Source organism: Myotis daubentonii, chromosome 1, assembly GCF_963259705.1.
Source record: "Myotis daubentonii chromosome 1, mMyoDau2.1, whole genome shotgun sequence".
Classification (NCBI taxonomy): Eukaryota; Metazoa; Chordata; class Mammalia; order Chiroptera; family Vespertilionidae; genus Myotis; species Myotis daubentonii.
Window position 1 is genome coordinate 47,812,376 of NC_081840.1, and position 14,808 is coordinate 47,827,183.

Genomic DNA, 14,808 nt, shown 5'->3' on the forward strand with positions numbered 1-14,808 from the left:
CAGGTAGTCTGACTCCGGAGTTGATATTCTTCACCCTTACACTAAGTAAAAAAAAAACACTTGAGCCCTGGCTGGTGTTTCTAAATGGACAGAGCATTGGCTCTCGCACAGCAGGGTTGCAGGTTCGATTCCTGGTCAAGGGCATGTACCTGAGCTGCAGGTTCGTTCCCCGGCCCCAGTCGGGGCCCATGCAGGAGGCAACCAATTGATGTGTCTATTACATGTTCCTCTCTCTCTCTTTCTCATCTCCCTCCCTCCCTTCCACTCTACCTAAAAAGGCAGTGGAAAATACCCTCAGTGAGGATTAACAAGGACAGAAATACTTGAAAGCTCTCAGTGTCTTCCTGCACTCAGTGGGCCGTCCTGCTTGAGCCCACGGGGAGGCTGACTGCTCCAGAGCCGGAGTTTGAGGTGTGCGTGTGTCTACGACTCACTGAAAAGCCTTTAAAGCTCAGATGTTCAGGTTCTCAGCCCAGATATTCTGATTCGGCTACGGAGGCCAGGCCCAGGATCCTGCATTCTAAGTGCCCCAGCTGGCCCTAGGACAGATGGTCTCTGGACCTCTCCTTGAGAAACACAGCTCAAAGTACTTGACTTGGATATAGTCTGAATCTCTGGGTATTTTCTTTGGTGATGCCGTGCACTGTTCGTATTAATTCAGCTCCTATCCTTCTTCCCTTGCTCCTGGACGCGGCTATCTGTTTCTACACAGGGATTGCTACAGTGGGGAGAAATGAATTCATGCCAGAACGTCTTGGTAATGCCACATCAAACAGTGTAGTAATGAGGCCTCTGGTAATTAATACGTTCCAGAGACAGAAACTCATTCATCCCTAATCCTGTTCAATTGAGGACCTTATTAAGGTGAATGCTTCCATTTAAGATGTGAAAAACTTTCAGAGCAAAAAGATAATATAAATGTTCTCCCCCCCCCCCCCCAGCCAAAACAACTACATTTGCTGCCTAAATTTGTTATTAAGTTCATAAGATGATGAGGGAGAGATATGATCGCTTTGGCCCACAATTTACCTAGCACCAAGAAACTGATAACTACCAGGCTCCCCTAAGACTCTGAAAACAGACTACTGTTTGTCAGGGTATGGGAGGAGGGGGAAGTGTGCAACCTAAAATAGTTTAACAAAGGTCATCTGTAGCCAGAAGGTGAACAATAACTCTAGGAGACTGTGGCTAAAAGTGGTAAAAGCCAATGTACACGGAGGGCATCTTTAATGGTCATGCAGATGCATGGACAAGAAATATGCCCAGCAGTGCTCAGGCCCTGGTAGCACCCGGGTTACACAAGCAGGAAGGAATTCAAAGCGCCATTCCCAACGAGCTAACCGCTGTGACAAGGGGCCCACTTGCCTTCTGCGAGGCAGTCCGCAGCTCCGCCAAGCTGGTGGCGAGATTCTTGGCGCACTGGCTCAGCTGCATGGCGGCAGCCTGGTCGCTCACTGTGGGCACTGCGGCTTTGGCGGAGGACACCATCTTGCTTCCAGGCTGTAGAGAGAGGGGCAGAACATAAGGCAGCTCCTGGAAAGTAAGGGAGTTGACCCCAACAGCAAGGCCACATCTCAGCCAGCACTTACTTTCCCTGAAACAAGGAATATTAGAACCATATATATCCCGCCCCGAAAATTCCCACCCCAAATCAGATACTCTAGGCCAGTGGTTCTCAACCTTCCTAATGCCATGACCCTTTAATACAGTTCCTCATGTTGTGACCCCCAACCATAAAATTATTTTTGTTGCTACTTCATAACTGTAATTTTGCTACTGTTATGAATCGTAATGTAAATATCTGATATGCAGGATGTATTTTCATTGTTACAAATTGAACATAATGAAAGCATAGTGATTAATCACAAAAACAATATGTAATTATATATGTGTTTTCCGATGGTCTTAGGCAACCCCTGTGAAAGGGTCGTTCGACCCCCCAAAAGGGGTCGCGGCCCACAGGTTGACAACCGCTGCTCTAGGCAGTACATTCTAGGAATGTAAAATAAATAAATAAATGGATGTGTCATTGGGGAAGGGGTAAAATTTGGATAGTGACTTGAAATTCTCATTTAAAACAAATTTCAAAGAGAATTTCTTATTAAATATGATCCTTTGTGTTTTTCAGGATAGCTCTTTAACTGAAATATATACAAAGATTATTTTTTAAAAATATAGGCAGACAGCCTGGGCAGTGTGGCTCTGTGGTTAAGTGTCGGCCCATGCACCAGGAAGTCACTGGTTCGATTCCCTGTCAGGGCATATGCCCAGTTTCGGGCTTGATCCTCAGTGAGGGGCGTGCAGGAGGCAGCTAATCAGTTTCTCTTTCTCTCTCTCTCTCTCTCTCTCTCTCTCTCTCTGCCCCTCTCCCTTTCTCTCTCAAATCAATAAAAACATATTTTTTTAAAAAGCTTTAGTCACAAAAATTATAAAATGTCTAAAAATATAGGCAGACAAAAATGAAACAAATAAAATGACCTATTTTATTTCTCACTACTCAGGATAACTTCATCATGCATGAAATGTCTGTGCTCATGTATATATATTTTCAATAAGATCACACATTTATTCTATTTTCAAACTTCTTGTTTTATATATTCAATTTTTTATTAATCCTCACCTGAGGATATTTTTTCCATTGATTTTTAGAGAGGGTGGAAGAGGGAAGTAAGGGGAAGGAGGAGAGAGAGAAACATTGATGTGAGAGACATTGATTGGCTGCCTCCTGCATGAGCCCCAACCAGGGCCTGGGATTGAACCTGTAACCCAGGTACGTGCCCTGGACCGGGTATTGAACCCGTGACCCTCTGGTGTGTAGGCCAATGCTCTAATCACTAAATAAGGCTGGCCAGGGCCATATTCTATCTTTTAAATAGCTAATAGTATTACATTGTATATATCTGTTAATATTTCTCAATCCTGTATTGTTGGGCATGTTTTCATTTTCCAATATAATAAACAACGGTATGATAAACACCTTTGTAGCTAACATTTTGTACATGGTCATAAGTTTTTGAATAAACTTTTAAAAGTAGAATTTCTGGAACAAAAAGTATACACACTTTTAAGGGTTTTTAATATACAGGCTATACATATGTCCTTATAAAGTTGTAACAAAGCTAATTGCCAAATCATGAATATTAATATTTAAAGAATTCATGCCCTGGCTGGGTGGCTTAGTTAGTTAGAACATCGTCCCATACACCAAAGATTGCAGGTTTGATTCCCGGTCAGGGCACATACCTAGGTTTTGGGTTAGATACCCAGTTAGGACATGTATAGGAGGCAACCGATCTATGTTTCTCTCTCTCTCTCTCTCTCTCTCTCTCTCTCTCTCTCTCTCTCTCTCTCTCTCTCTCCCTTCCTCTCTCTAAAATCAATAAACATATCCTTGGGTGAGGATTTTTAAAAAGTTACAAAACAAAGAAAAGAATTCATGAGAATTTAAGAAAAACCAGCATGACTATTCAAAAAACATGAATAATGTCACATAATAAAACAAATAACTGAAACATGAAAAATGTATAACATTTTGAAAAACAAGGAAATGCAAAATCAATCAATAAGAGCTTTACCAAGCAAACTGGCAGAAACATTTTTTTAAAATGCTTGATTCCCCAACTTGAAAAAGATGTATCAAAAGGTGTGCTCCACACACTGCTAATTGTAGATTTGGATTCATTCAGCCTTCTGGAAGGGCATATCACAGCATGCATGAAGAAAGTTTAAAATCTAAAAACTCTGACCTGCCAACTCCATTTCTATTTACTTCTAACTCTGCCTTAGTCTTGTAAAGATCTGATGGGTCAATGATAACAAAATCAAAAAGCAACAGAAAAAGGGAAAGGAAAAAGAAGGGCAGGACAGAGTGGACCCTGGAACACGCATACACTGTTCTGTCATAGTCTCTACAGTCCTGCCAGCAGCGGAGATGACACACCTCTAACCACCTGAACGAAAAGAGAAACACCTTCCTGTCTGAGCTACAATTCTCAATGTCCCAATAATAAAAACAAGCCGATGGCAATCCTATTTCTAGAAATTTACCCCAAGGAAATAATTGAAGGGGGGCAAAGGCCTGGAACACACATGAAGACTTTCATTCTATCCCTATCACAGGTTATCTATGATGGCAAATAATGGAAAACAACCTATTTGTTCAATGACAGGAAAACAGCTAAACATTGAGTATTGACGGATGATAGAATGTTATTCAAAATCATAAATGCTCATAATATACTTGTTAACATGAAAAACAGTCTATATGTGATGAATTTCAATTAAAAATATATACATACATATGCATGTCTGTGTATGTAGTCAAAATGAGAAGAATACATCATGCTTTTTATCTTCTATCTGCATGTGGGATCTATGACACTTGAAAAAATTAACCAAATGTATGTAACCACGAGTTCTATAACTATAGGTTCAACTAGACAGGGCCAAGGTAGAGAACGGCCTAATCACATGAACTCTTTATGGGATACAGGTAGACAGAAAGAGCTGAGAGATCTGAATACAAGAAGTATGTAAAAAGGGAGTTTTCCCACAACTTCATATTCTGGTTTCATTTAACTTTCCTTAAACTAAATCCACTCCTCACCCACAAAGACTGGCAGTACTTATTCATTCTACAGCTGCCATAGGAGACTGGCATGCCTTTGAAGAAGATGCACTCGCCATTCCTGGTCTCCTCGGCCATGAATAATAGCATTAGACATTCTGGAAACTAGAAAACCTAAAGCAATGCCCAGGACTAGGCTGTTAATCAAACCTGCAACTTATTCCATGCTTTCTCTCACAGGAGAGAAAGAAAGTGATTCTCCTGAGAAAAATGGATTACGTGCCATCTCCTGGGGCAATTCCCCTGCATATAAGCATTTTGCTTTGCCAAGCTGGATCTACCTCTCCTGAGACTGCAAACGTGAGGAGGAAGCCTTCAAGGTCTGCTACCTGCAAAGACTTCGCTGTGGCTGTGGAATTCCTTATTCCTCTCCTTAGGATAAAGGACACCTCCTGCCCAGTGGGGGTGGGGGGCTCTGAGTACAACCCAGGTGAATGCTCCCGTGTTACCTGGAGGAAGTTCTGGCTGGAGATGATGAGAGCCAGCTGGGCACTGAGGTCTTCTGCTTGGGCCTGGCTCCCTCTCACCCCCTGGACCAGCTGAGGGATGTGATCAGCCACCGCCTAGAGGAAGCAGGAAAATGAAAACTGAGCTGCCTAGCATGGTGAATTACCAAAACAAGGTGGACAAGGACCCAAGTGATCAATGTTTTTTGGATGTGCTGTCACTCCTGGGAGATGACTGTCCCAGACCTTGGATTTACACAGCATCGTTAGCCAGCTGGGTCCTTACCAACACTGAATCCTAACCCAGAAGCTCTGGGTACCCTTCCCCCACACAGGTTCTGTCTACCCCGCGGTCCCAAAGGTCCCCATGTGTTCAGCAGAAGACGATTCTACATAACGAGGCCTTAAAAGAATGCCCCAGTTCCAATGCACACTACCCTGGCTCACTAGGGTTGAAAACTTCAGAGAAACTATACGATTCACTGGTGGATAAACTCAGGTCATAGGGTCCCAGGAGCAGAAGACAGTGAGAGAAGCGCTGAACTATCAGCAGATTTCAGTGCTTCTATTTTTTATTTTTGGTGTGTGTGTACACATTTAGTTTTATTGTAACAAAGCAACTTGTACACTTTTAATGTTTAAAACTGAGCGTCATCTTTCCTTTCTAGTGAAACAAAAAGAAAATTTAAAAATAAACAGGAACAAAATTACAATAGAGAAACGTCAATTCTGAATCAGATCCTACAGGTTCTGCTGATTCTCCCATCGAGTGTCAGGGCTCAAGTCATTAGTAGAGAATTTTATTTTAAAAGTGTCATCTTAGACTGCAAGGATGGCCAATAAACATCACAATTAACATGCCAAAGGAGAAGCCAACTTGTCAAAATGCCCACTTAACCCACCCAAACATCTCAAACCCACCCTTTGATGACCTTCTATAACACCCCCCCCCCTTTTTTAAGTTTTTTTTTTCTTTTTTTAAACAAGAGAAAGTAGACAGATACATGTTGGTAAATGCTAACTGTCCACATTCACATAGAGACACAGTGTAATCTCTGAGCCCAGTATACAGAGAAAGGAGGAAAGAGCTAGAATTCTATGCACTACTACCCAGGGGCCCAGCCACCTCCAGCTCCCAGCAGAGCGAAGGGAGCAGAAGGGTTTTCTTTTTTCCCACAGAGCACGGTGGTGTTGATTCCATAAAATTTTTCTTGAGACAGGAAGGGATAGACATGAATTTAGAACAGAAAGGGGCAAAGACTCTTTCCCCACTTTATTCTGCTCAAGGCACACCCCCCCCAAATAAGGTGAGAGCCATAGTGTAAAGGAGAGAAAAGAGACCTCAAAAACAGGGCGACTGAGCACAAGAGGGGGAAAAAAAGAAAGAGAAGAAAAAATAAGACTGCAACTTGCTCCCAGGGACTGGAGAAAACTTAAAAAGGTTGGAATCCATCAGTGATCATTCGTCGTCTTCTTCATCTTCTTCTCCTTCCCCCTCATCATCATCTTCATCTTCTTCACCTTCATCCTCACCCTCTTCTTCATCAATATCTTCCAACCCTTCCTCTTCTTCATCATCACCGTCATCTTCTTCTCCTTCCCCTTCTTCATCAACCATGTCAGGCAGGAACCAAGCAGTACTGTAAGGGATTTGGCCAAATGCCATCTTTGATGGCTTCTCCTAAGTCATCTGCACCTGCATCAGAATGGTCAGTGAACCAGGTAAAGCGCTGTCTGGTTCCTCATGCTGTCTCCTCCTGCTGGCTTTATTCTGTGTTTGACTTGAACGTTTGGTCAAATCCTTTCCAGATTTCCATTTGATTTCAGTGGCCTTTGAAGATGGATCACCACTCTCACTCAGAGGAAACTCTTTGGAGAGAACTTTATTTTTGAAGTAAGGATTTTCATCAAAATAAAAATATATTCTGTAACCTGATTTAATCTCTTCAAATACTGTCACTTCAACTCTTGTCAAATAATGCAGCGCCTCTTTCATCCTCTTCCCCAAGCAGAGCAGATGCTTGTGAATGGTTGACAAAAATTGTTACCCCAAAATTTGGGATTTGGGCGATCAATTCTGACCTCTTCTGAAAAAATGGTTGGCGGAGTTTGTTATATTTCTGTTCTACTTTCAAAATCTCCTCACTGCCTTATTCATTAAGTCTATTTCATTTTGTACTTCATCAATACTTTCTATCGCTTCTTGCTACTAGTATTCTTTTTCTCTCTGTGGCACGTCCTGAGGGGTCAGCTTCTTCTCCGGCTTGGGGGCTGGAGGCAGTTTCGGTTTCTTCGTTTGAGGTGGGAGCAAGGACTGGCATTTGGGGCTCAGCGCTTCTATTTCTTACTTTGCAGGTAAACATCTGTCCTTCCGCTTTCCTGTCGCCATGGCTCCTCTTCCCCTGATCTAAGTAGCGCTCTCATTTCTCAAACTGGAAAACCCAACGCCCAGAGCAGAGGAGGGAGGAGCAGCAGCCCTGGGGTGAGACCGTCTCACACAGTGATATGCCTTTTACCCTGTGTCCCCACCTTTCCCTTTGTCCACACCCGTGGGACAACAAACAGGCCCTGAGGTCATGCACAGTGGCTCACTCCTGGGGAAGGGCCCAAGCGCATCCCACCCAGGTGACTCGCCTTCCTTCAGGTGCCTGCTCCAGAAGGATTAAAAAATGTCCCCATGAGACTTTTCTCGGGGCCTCTCCAGGACCTCTGGCTCGCCATTTGGTCCACTGTCCCCTCCCCGCTGACAAACAGCAATGCTCTTATTTCCTGAGGTGATACCCACAGGCCGAGGACATTCAGTCTCTTCCCAAAAAGTGGAGGAGGGGCTCACCCTGGAGTATTTCCCTGGACACAAGTAGCACGCGCTCCCTGAGAAGGGGAAATGCCATTTTCCACCCCTGCAGGCTGCTGGATCGAGGCCATCACAGCAAACAAACTCCGCTCCTGCAGGAGCCGGGCTCTCAGAAAAGCACCCGCTTTGGGTACATGGTCCGGCAGATGGGGCTAGTGCACCCTGAGGTTTTCCTACTAGAGCACACGGATCCTCGACGGGCCTGACCTCGGAGGACTCAGACTCAGGCTGCGAGGGCTTGGGCCCTGGGTGGTTCCCTTCGGAAGTAAAGCCATTTCTGAGGTAGAAGTGGCAACATCCCTTACAGGTGATGGTTTCAGAGAGGAGATTTGGAGAAAGGAGAGAGGGCAGTGAGCTCTCAGTCCCCAAGCACCATCACTATGCCTCCGCCAGCCCCCGCCGCTAACAGGAAGTTTCACGCTTCAGTCAGACACATTGTTTGCATGTGGGCGAGGGCTCCGAAATCAGATTTTGTGTCTGGCACCATTCAGGGGTCTCCTCGGAGAGTCAATGGCCTGGGCCCTCAGAGAAGGCAGCAGAGGTGTCACTGTGGCCCCTCTAGTAAGCGGCTTCCATGCGCCACCAAGGCCCAGGGGTCAGGAGAACTGACAGACAACAGCAGAAAGCACCAGAGCACCCCATCCTGGAGGCCCGACGGGATGAAATAAACCCTGGAGGTGCCATCCGTGCAAAGCACAAAATCAATTTCTAGGATGAGTGAGGCTAATGCGAAGGCCCACCCCTCCAAGGCGGAAAGGCACTCTGGAAATTCAACGCTCCATTACTATTTCGGGGTCCAAAAATGGCCCCTCCTTAATTCGGGCTCTCAAAAAAGAAAGAAAAGAATCCAAACAAAGGAAAGACAATGCTGGAAAAAACATAGTCTCCCCTCACACAGGCCATCCACTTAGACAAAAACCAGACGTGCGTGTGCGTGCGCGCGCGTGTGTGTGTGTGTGTGTGTGTGTGTGAACACCTGGAACAGGGGAGCCAGAGCAAACTGGATTAGGGGCCGGATGATCAGACGTAACTGCATTGCCAGGGCACTCAGTGTTCGAATGCTATCAGCGTTTTCTACAGCAGACCTGGCTCTCCGGCAGCCGAGACCTCACCTTGCAGCTCTGCACCAGCTGTTGCTGGGCCGCAGGGTTCTTGTTGGACACAGCTGCGTTCTGGGAGGCGGCGATGGTCTGCGTGGCCGCGGCGGCAGCCTGCTTGGCTGCAACCTGGGGAGGAGCGGGAGAGGAGGTGAGCCAGGGTTTGAATGTGCCAGCCCACACACACGCACATTTGTGTATGTCCCGTCACCGGATAGCTGCACACGTACGAAAGGGAACTCCAGGCAGGGACTCTGCCTTTTTAATACATCGATGACGCTGACCTAACGGTGCTGCTCTCTGCTTTTGGTTTACGTTCCCTGGGACAAGTGATAAAGGCAAGCACGCTTGAAAGCTCAAGGTGCACTGTTCACTGTCTTTCTCACAAAAACACCAGGGACAATTCCAAGGCCATGATGACAGATAAACAGCACCAGGTCTACATGCTTTAGGCGGGGAAATTCCTCCTCTGACAGCACAAGCTGCTCCCTTGGTCAAGCACAAACCTGGTGCTCATGGCTGTCCTCTGGCGGCCATGGGAAGCCTGGGTCCAGCAGACCCAGACTTCCGGCGAGCACTTGCCTGTGTGTGTAATCCACACTCTCCCTTCCTTCCAGGGACAAGCAGGCCAGTTCCCTTCCGGAACCCAGCGGACTACACACAGGGGATCAACACTAGGAAGGCAGGGCCTTCGCCTCCAACCTCGCAAATCTTAGTGTAAGAATCTCCCTGATGCATTTGTGAGAGAGATTAATTTTCTAGCAAAGTTTTTGCCCATTACTATTTTATTTCTTTTAGAATAAATAAGTGTTCTGGAAAAAAAAATGACATAAATATTTCTTATCACTCCCTCCCATACTGTTCTAACCAAGCCTGATCCCCATCTCTGGTCTTCCAAACTCCACATTTCCTACTGGCGGCCCTGAAGGAATCATTGACTCTAACAAAATAGATACATTTAGAGTTAATGATTCTTCCTGAGAGTGGACGTCCCTTAATGGAGAAAAATAAATTCCCGGGCCCTCCTGAAAAAAATTTTGGTTTTCTGAAACCATGAAGCAACTTTTCAGATTGTGCCAATGTGCCTAAACCATTGAATGTCAATGTATAATGTACCTAAACTAGCATTTCAAATAGTTCCCAGTACCTAAACCACTAAACTATGTCACTAACCACTAATTTGGATTTAGCTTCCTGTCCATGGGCTTTGTCTCATTAATCTGATTATTCCTTCAAATACCTCTTTGCCATGTAAAACGAGCATCAGCCTCTATACAGACCTCCAATCGGTTGACAATTTTTTTCTTTATAGCATTCTGGGCGGCGGCGTTGGTTGCCACCCGGAGACCTTCTGCAGCCTCTCTCAGCCTTTGCTGCTGGTCCTCATTCTCAGGGTTGGCTGCAGCTCCCTGGGAAAATGAAAATAAAGATTTCATGCTGCAGACACTGAATTCATGCCTTCAATTTTGCTCTTTCCTAGTAATGAGAGCCAAATGCTTCAAGCAATGTCTTTGTGATAAAGATGTTTCCTCGCAACAACAACAAAAATACCTACCAGGGGGTGTTTCTAAACTGCATCGCTAAACAGAAGAAATGCAATGGTGATAATAAACACATGAGGTCATAGCCTTGGTTGTCCATGTACATTAACCTGTGACCTGAAATCCATGGGTTAAAAGATGTTAAGGTAAATCTCCCCCTGCCCATATCTCTGAGACAATTTTATTTTAATGGGCATGACAGGCACGTGTCACGGCTGGAAGAGTCTCCTGTTCTGAAGCTCTGGTGCATGTGAATGGGCTGAGATTACAGCATAACACAGGGAGACCGAGGGGCAGGATGGGGGGAAGGGAGGGCAGGAATGCCATCCAAAATGCTGTAAGGAAACATCATTCATGAAGGACCATGTCTAGAGATGGCATTCCTAGAGAACCTGAGTTGGAAAGTATAGCAAAGTAGGACAGGTACCCAATGGTACTGAGCGAACTGTAACTGAATTAAAGGAAGAAACTGATGCCCCTACCCTGACAGGGAGAGAGGAATGCCGTGCACAGCCCATGGCCACGCTTCCCTCCTGTACCTCCATGGCCCTTTTACGTGTTGCTGCAGGTTAAAGTGTCCACTAGGACCCCAATCGGATTTTAATTAGATCCCAATAAAGCCAATGGAAAAAGAACGCTCAATAAGCAGGGACTTTGCTGTCGATGGCTGTCGGCACCACGCCCTGAAGACCTTCGTTCATGTGCTCCATGACCTTCTCCTTTCCCACGTGAACAAGGTTAAACACTCCAAAGCCATTGTAGGTTTTAAACAAACAAAAATGAACACTCAGCTGACCATTCTCTATCCTGAAGATTCCTTCCAAACCCTGACTTTCCATAACGCTCACTTGTCGGTGGAGCACGTCCCCTGCAATAGTACCTTTGCCGCTTCCACCATGCGAGCTGTGGAGTCCGCCAGGAGTTTTGCTGCTGCCAGGAGCTTCTTTGAATTCTCCATGTCGATCTCGGCTTCTGCATCTGACCTCATGGCGTTGACGAGGTCTGAGGTGGCCTGGGCCAGGACCCGCGCCTGGCGCACCATTTCACCTAGAGGGTGGGATTGAGGATAAGGTCTGTTTGTTTGCTTTCTAAAGCTTGGGGTGAAACTTCCGGAGTCAGTCTTGTCTCTACTCCACGGGTGAGAGGAATGGAGAGAAATAAGCCCCTGCGATTCTTAAGGATTACAGCCAAATTATACCCAAAACCAAAAATAGTCCCTGTGGCTATAGAACGATATGCCCAAAACACAGCCAAGTTCCACCTTTAACTCTGAGAAATAAAAATGACATAAACACCCAAAAAAGGAGCTCTTCGTAAAGAGAAGGCAGGGAACACAATCATGTGGATTTATTGTGTGCACTCACATTTACTGAATACTTATAAAGAAAATGCTGTTTACCTCATGTCAAGAACTGCTTACACAAAAGCTCCTATAACAAATCCTGGGAGTAAGTGCATAAAAAACAGTTTCAGATTCTGACCTAATGTGCACGCCACCTGACCCGGATAAGTAACGTCACCTCGTCTATGTCATTTGGCTCTCGCTAAGAGGAAGCACTGGCCGTTTCACGCCCAAATGCTACGCTTTGCCTTGGCTCAGTTTTCCTTACCCATTGTCCCTTTGCCTACCCTCTTCTTCTCAATACTTGTTTTGATCTTGTTACTGATAATTGTTTGATTTTACTGTACCTGTGATTTTACTGAAATCCATTTTAACTCCCTTTTGGAAGTGGGAGGAGTATAGAGTCAACATTAACCAAAGAACTTACATATATCGATGCATGACCCATGGACAGACAATAGTGTGGTGGAGGCCTGCGGAGGGGGTGGGAGCGGGGTGGAGGGAATCAGTGAGGGGAATTAAAGGAGACATGTAATACTTTCAACAATAAATATAAATTTAAAAATATTTTTAAAATCCAGATTACACACACAAATAAAAATAAATAAAACTATTGAAATGTAAGGGATTTCTTCCTCTTCCAAAGGTCTTTGGAGAAGAATGCTGACGTACTGTACTGTTAACGGTAAAAGCGCTTTCAGGAAAATCAAAATGTGCTAAATTCAAGATGTCTTGGATTTGGATCCTGGGACAATAATAAAAGGACATCACCAGAGGAAAAACTGGTGAAATCCAAGAGTTTAGTTAACAGTAATGCACCAGTGCTGAGATCCGGACTGACATACGTGCCCTAGGTGAGGGACAGGCTGAAAATGCAAGGAACTAGGAGGGCAGATGAGAACTCTGCATTACCTCTGCAGCTTCTCTGTAAACCTAAAAGTCTTCCGAAATAAAAGGTTTGTTAAAACAGACAAACAAAAGTAACAAAAAAAGTCCAAACATGTGGAGCAATGCTGGGCCGGTGAACAGTTTCCGGCTGGCGGGGGTGCGTAATTTCAGCAGGCTCCACACTGCAGGGCTGGCCCTGGGTGCCTGGTACTTGGCCCTGGGATGACTAAGGCAGAGAATATTGCTTCCTGGCCATTTAGAGGAGGCGTGGCTCAGGACACAGAAAAGCGCAAGGTAATTTTCTTTAAAAAATACTCGCTATAAAGTATTGCTCTGCGTTGATGCAGAAGCAGGAAAACAGACCTTTTACAAACAACTAGTAGGGTTAAAATTGTGGGATCTTTCTGGAGAGAAATTTCATAGACACATTTAAAATAAAATAAAAACGTATAGAGCTATAGGCCCAGCATTCCACTGATAGGAATTTACCCTACATATACTGCCCCCCCCACTCCCCCTCAAGTAAATCAAAATACTAAAAAGAAAGAGGGAGTTATACATGCACATATACATGACTAGGAAGAATAAAAACAAACTGGTAAATGGTCAGTTTTGGAGATTTAGATGGGACAGTGATGGGCTGGGTCTGATGGGAGACATACTTTTGAACGAATAGATGGAAAAGGTACATTGTACTGCATATTTTTAAATTTTCTGTATATAATGATGTTTGCCATCTTAAGAAAATTCCTTTGTGGATGGAAAGAGACTGCCCCTCCTGGGCTGGAGCATGCCTTTGCTATGCAAGCTACCCAGTCCTGAGCCACACCTCCTCTAACTGGCCAGCAAGCAATATTCTCTGCCTTAGTCATCCCAGGGCCAAGTACCAGGCAACCAGGGCCAGCCCTGCAGTGTGGAGCCTGCTGAAATTACTCACACCAGCCTACCTGAAACTGTTCACCTGCCTCGCATTGCCTTCCCCAGGAAACCCCAATAAAGGCCTTCACTGGAACTCTCCCCTCAATCCTGTCTTTTGCCGCCTGATGAACCCCTGACCTTGTGTGCACATGGTGACTTCCTCTCAGAGACCGGAGTATAGCAAACTTCTAGCAAGATTCATTCTTTTCTTTTCTTTTTTTTTTTTATCCTCACCCGAGAATATTTTTTTCGATTGATGTTTTAGGGAGAGGGGAAGGAGAGAGACATTGATTGGTTGCCTCCCACACACGTCCCGATCGGGGCTGGGAATTGAACCCACGATCCTTTGGTCTGCGGGCCAATGCTCTAACCACTGAGACAAACCAGCCAGGGCATAGCAAGATTCATTCTTGCTTCCTCCATCTCCAACTCGGACATTTGTAGAAAGGGGATTTACTGTGAATGTCAATAACTTTTTTAAAGCCCAGTTAACTGTAAATCTTTAGGTGTTGCTCCGGATGGGCACATTAGGAGACTTCTGTCCCTTTCCCAGGCTCAGAGAGGAAGGCTCTGATTGAGGGTGATGAGAACTTGCCCTTGCCAGGCACCCAGGCGGCCGTCACCTACCTTACTCTCCATCATCACTATCAGGGAACCCAGCTGACCCCACCCCTCCACCCCCCAGCCCAACCCCTCACCAGCATCGCCCATGGAGCTGAAGATGCTCTCGGTGACACACATGATGGTGTCGGTGGCCTGGTCGTAGCGGCCAATGGGCTCGCCTCGGCTGGCAAACTGTCGCACGTGCTGCAGGAGGTCGTGCAGGGCCTGGCTGACCACGCTGGCCGCTGCGCTGACTTGCTTCAGGAGCTCGCTGTCATCTGTGGCTGCCTGGCAGGCGCGGACGCAGTTCTCCACTGAGCGGTCCACAAGCTTCCCCGCTTCGATCAGCTGCTCCTGGCACACGGGGGAGCTGATGGTGGGGCTCACCACCTGCAGGGGGGCGAGAGCGGGTCTGGGCACTGTGGGTCCTCTTGGTCCCCCGTGTGCACTAGCTTTGCACCAAGTCCCTTCCTGCTCTGGGCCTCAGTTCCT

At 45.8% G+C, this 14,808-nt stretch overlaps 1 protein-coding gene and 1 pseudogene across 14 annotated transcripts in view; both read right to left on the minus strand.

The window, feature by feature from the left end:
- Positions 1 to 14,808, minus strand: part of TLN2 (talin 2) — a 421,164-nt gene that overhangs the window by 119,305 nt on the left and 287,051 nt on the right. For all 14 annotated transcript variants that reach the window (XM_059699497.1, XM_059699520.1, XM_059699515.1 and 11 more), the window contains 6 exons: positions 14,412 to 14,706; positions 11,446 to 11,612; positions 10,305 to 10,433; positions 9,040 to 9,153; positions 5,077 to 5,190; positions 1,366 to 1,500 (listed from right to left, as the gene is read on the minus strand). In XM_059699497.1, the coding sequence (XP_059555480.1) occupies positions 1,366 to 1,500; positions 5,077 to 5,190; positions 9,040 to 9,153; positions 10,305 to 10,433; positions 11,446 to 11,612; positions 14,412 to 14,706 (954 nt within the window). The remainder of the gene's footprint in view (positions 1 to 1,365; positions 1,501 to 5,076; positions 5,191 to 9,039; positions 9,154 to 10,304; positions 10,434 to 11,445; positions 11,613 to 14,411; positions 14,707 to 14,808) is intronic.
- On the minus strand, positions 6,024 to 7,964 carry LOC132227808 (protein SET-like; annotated as a pseudogene).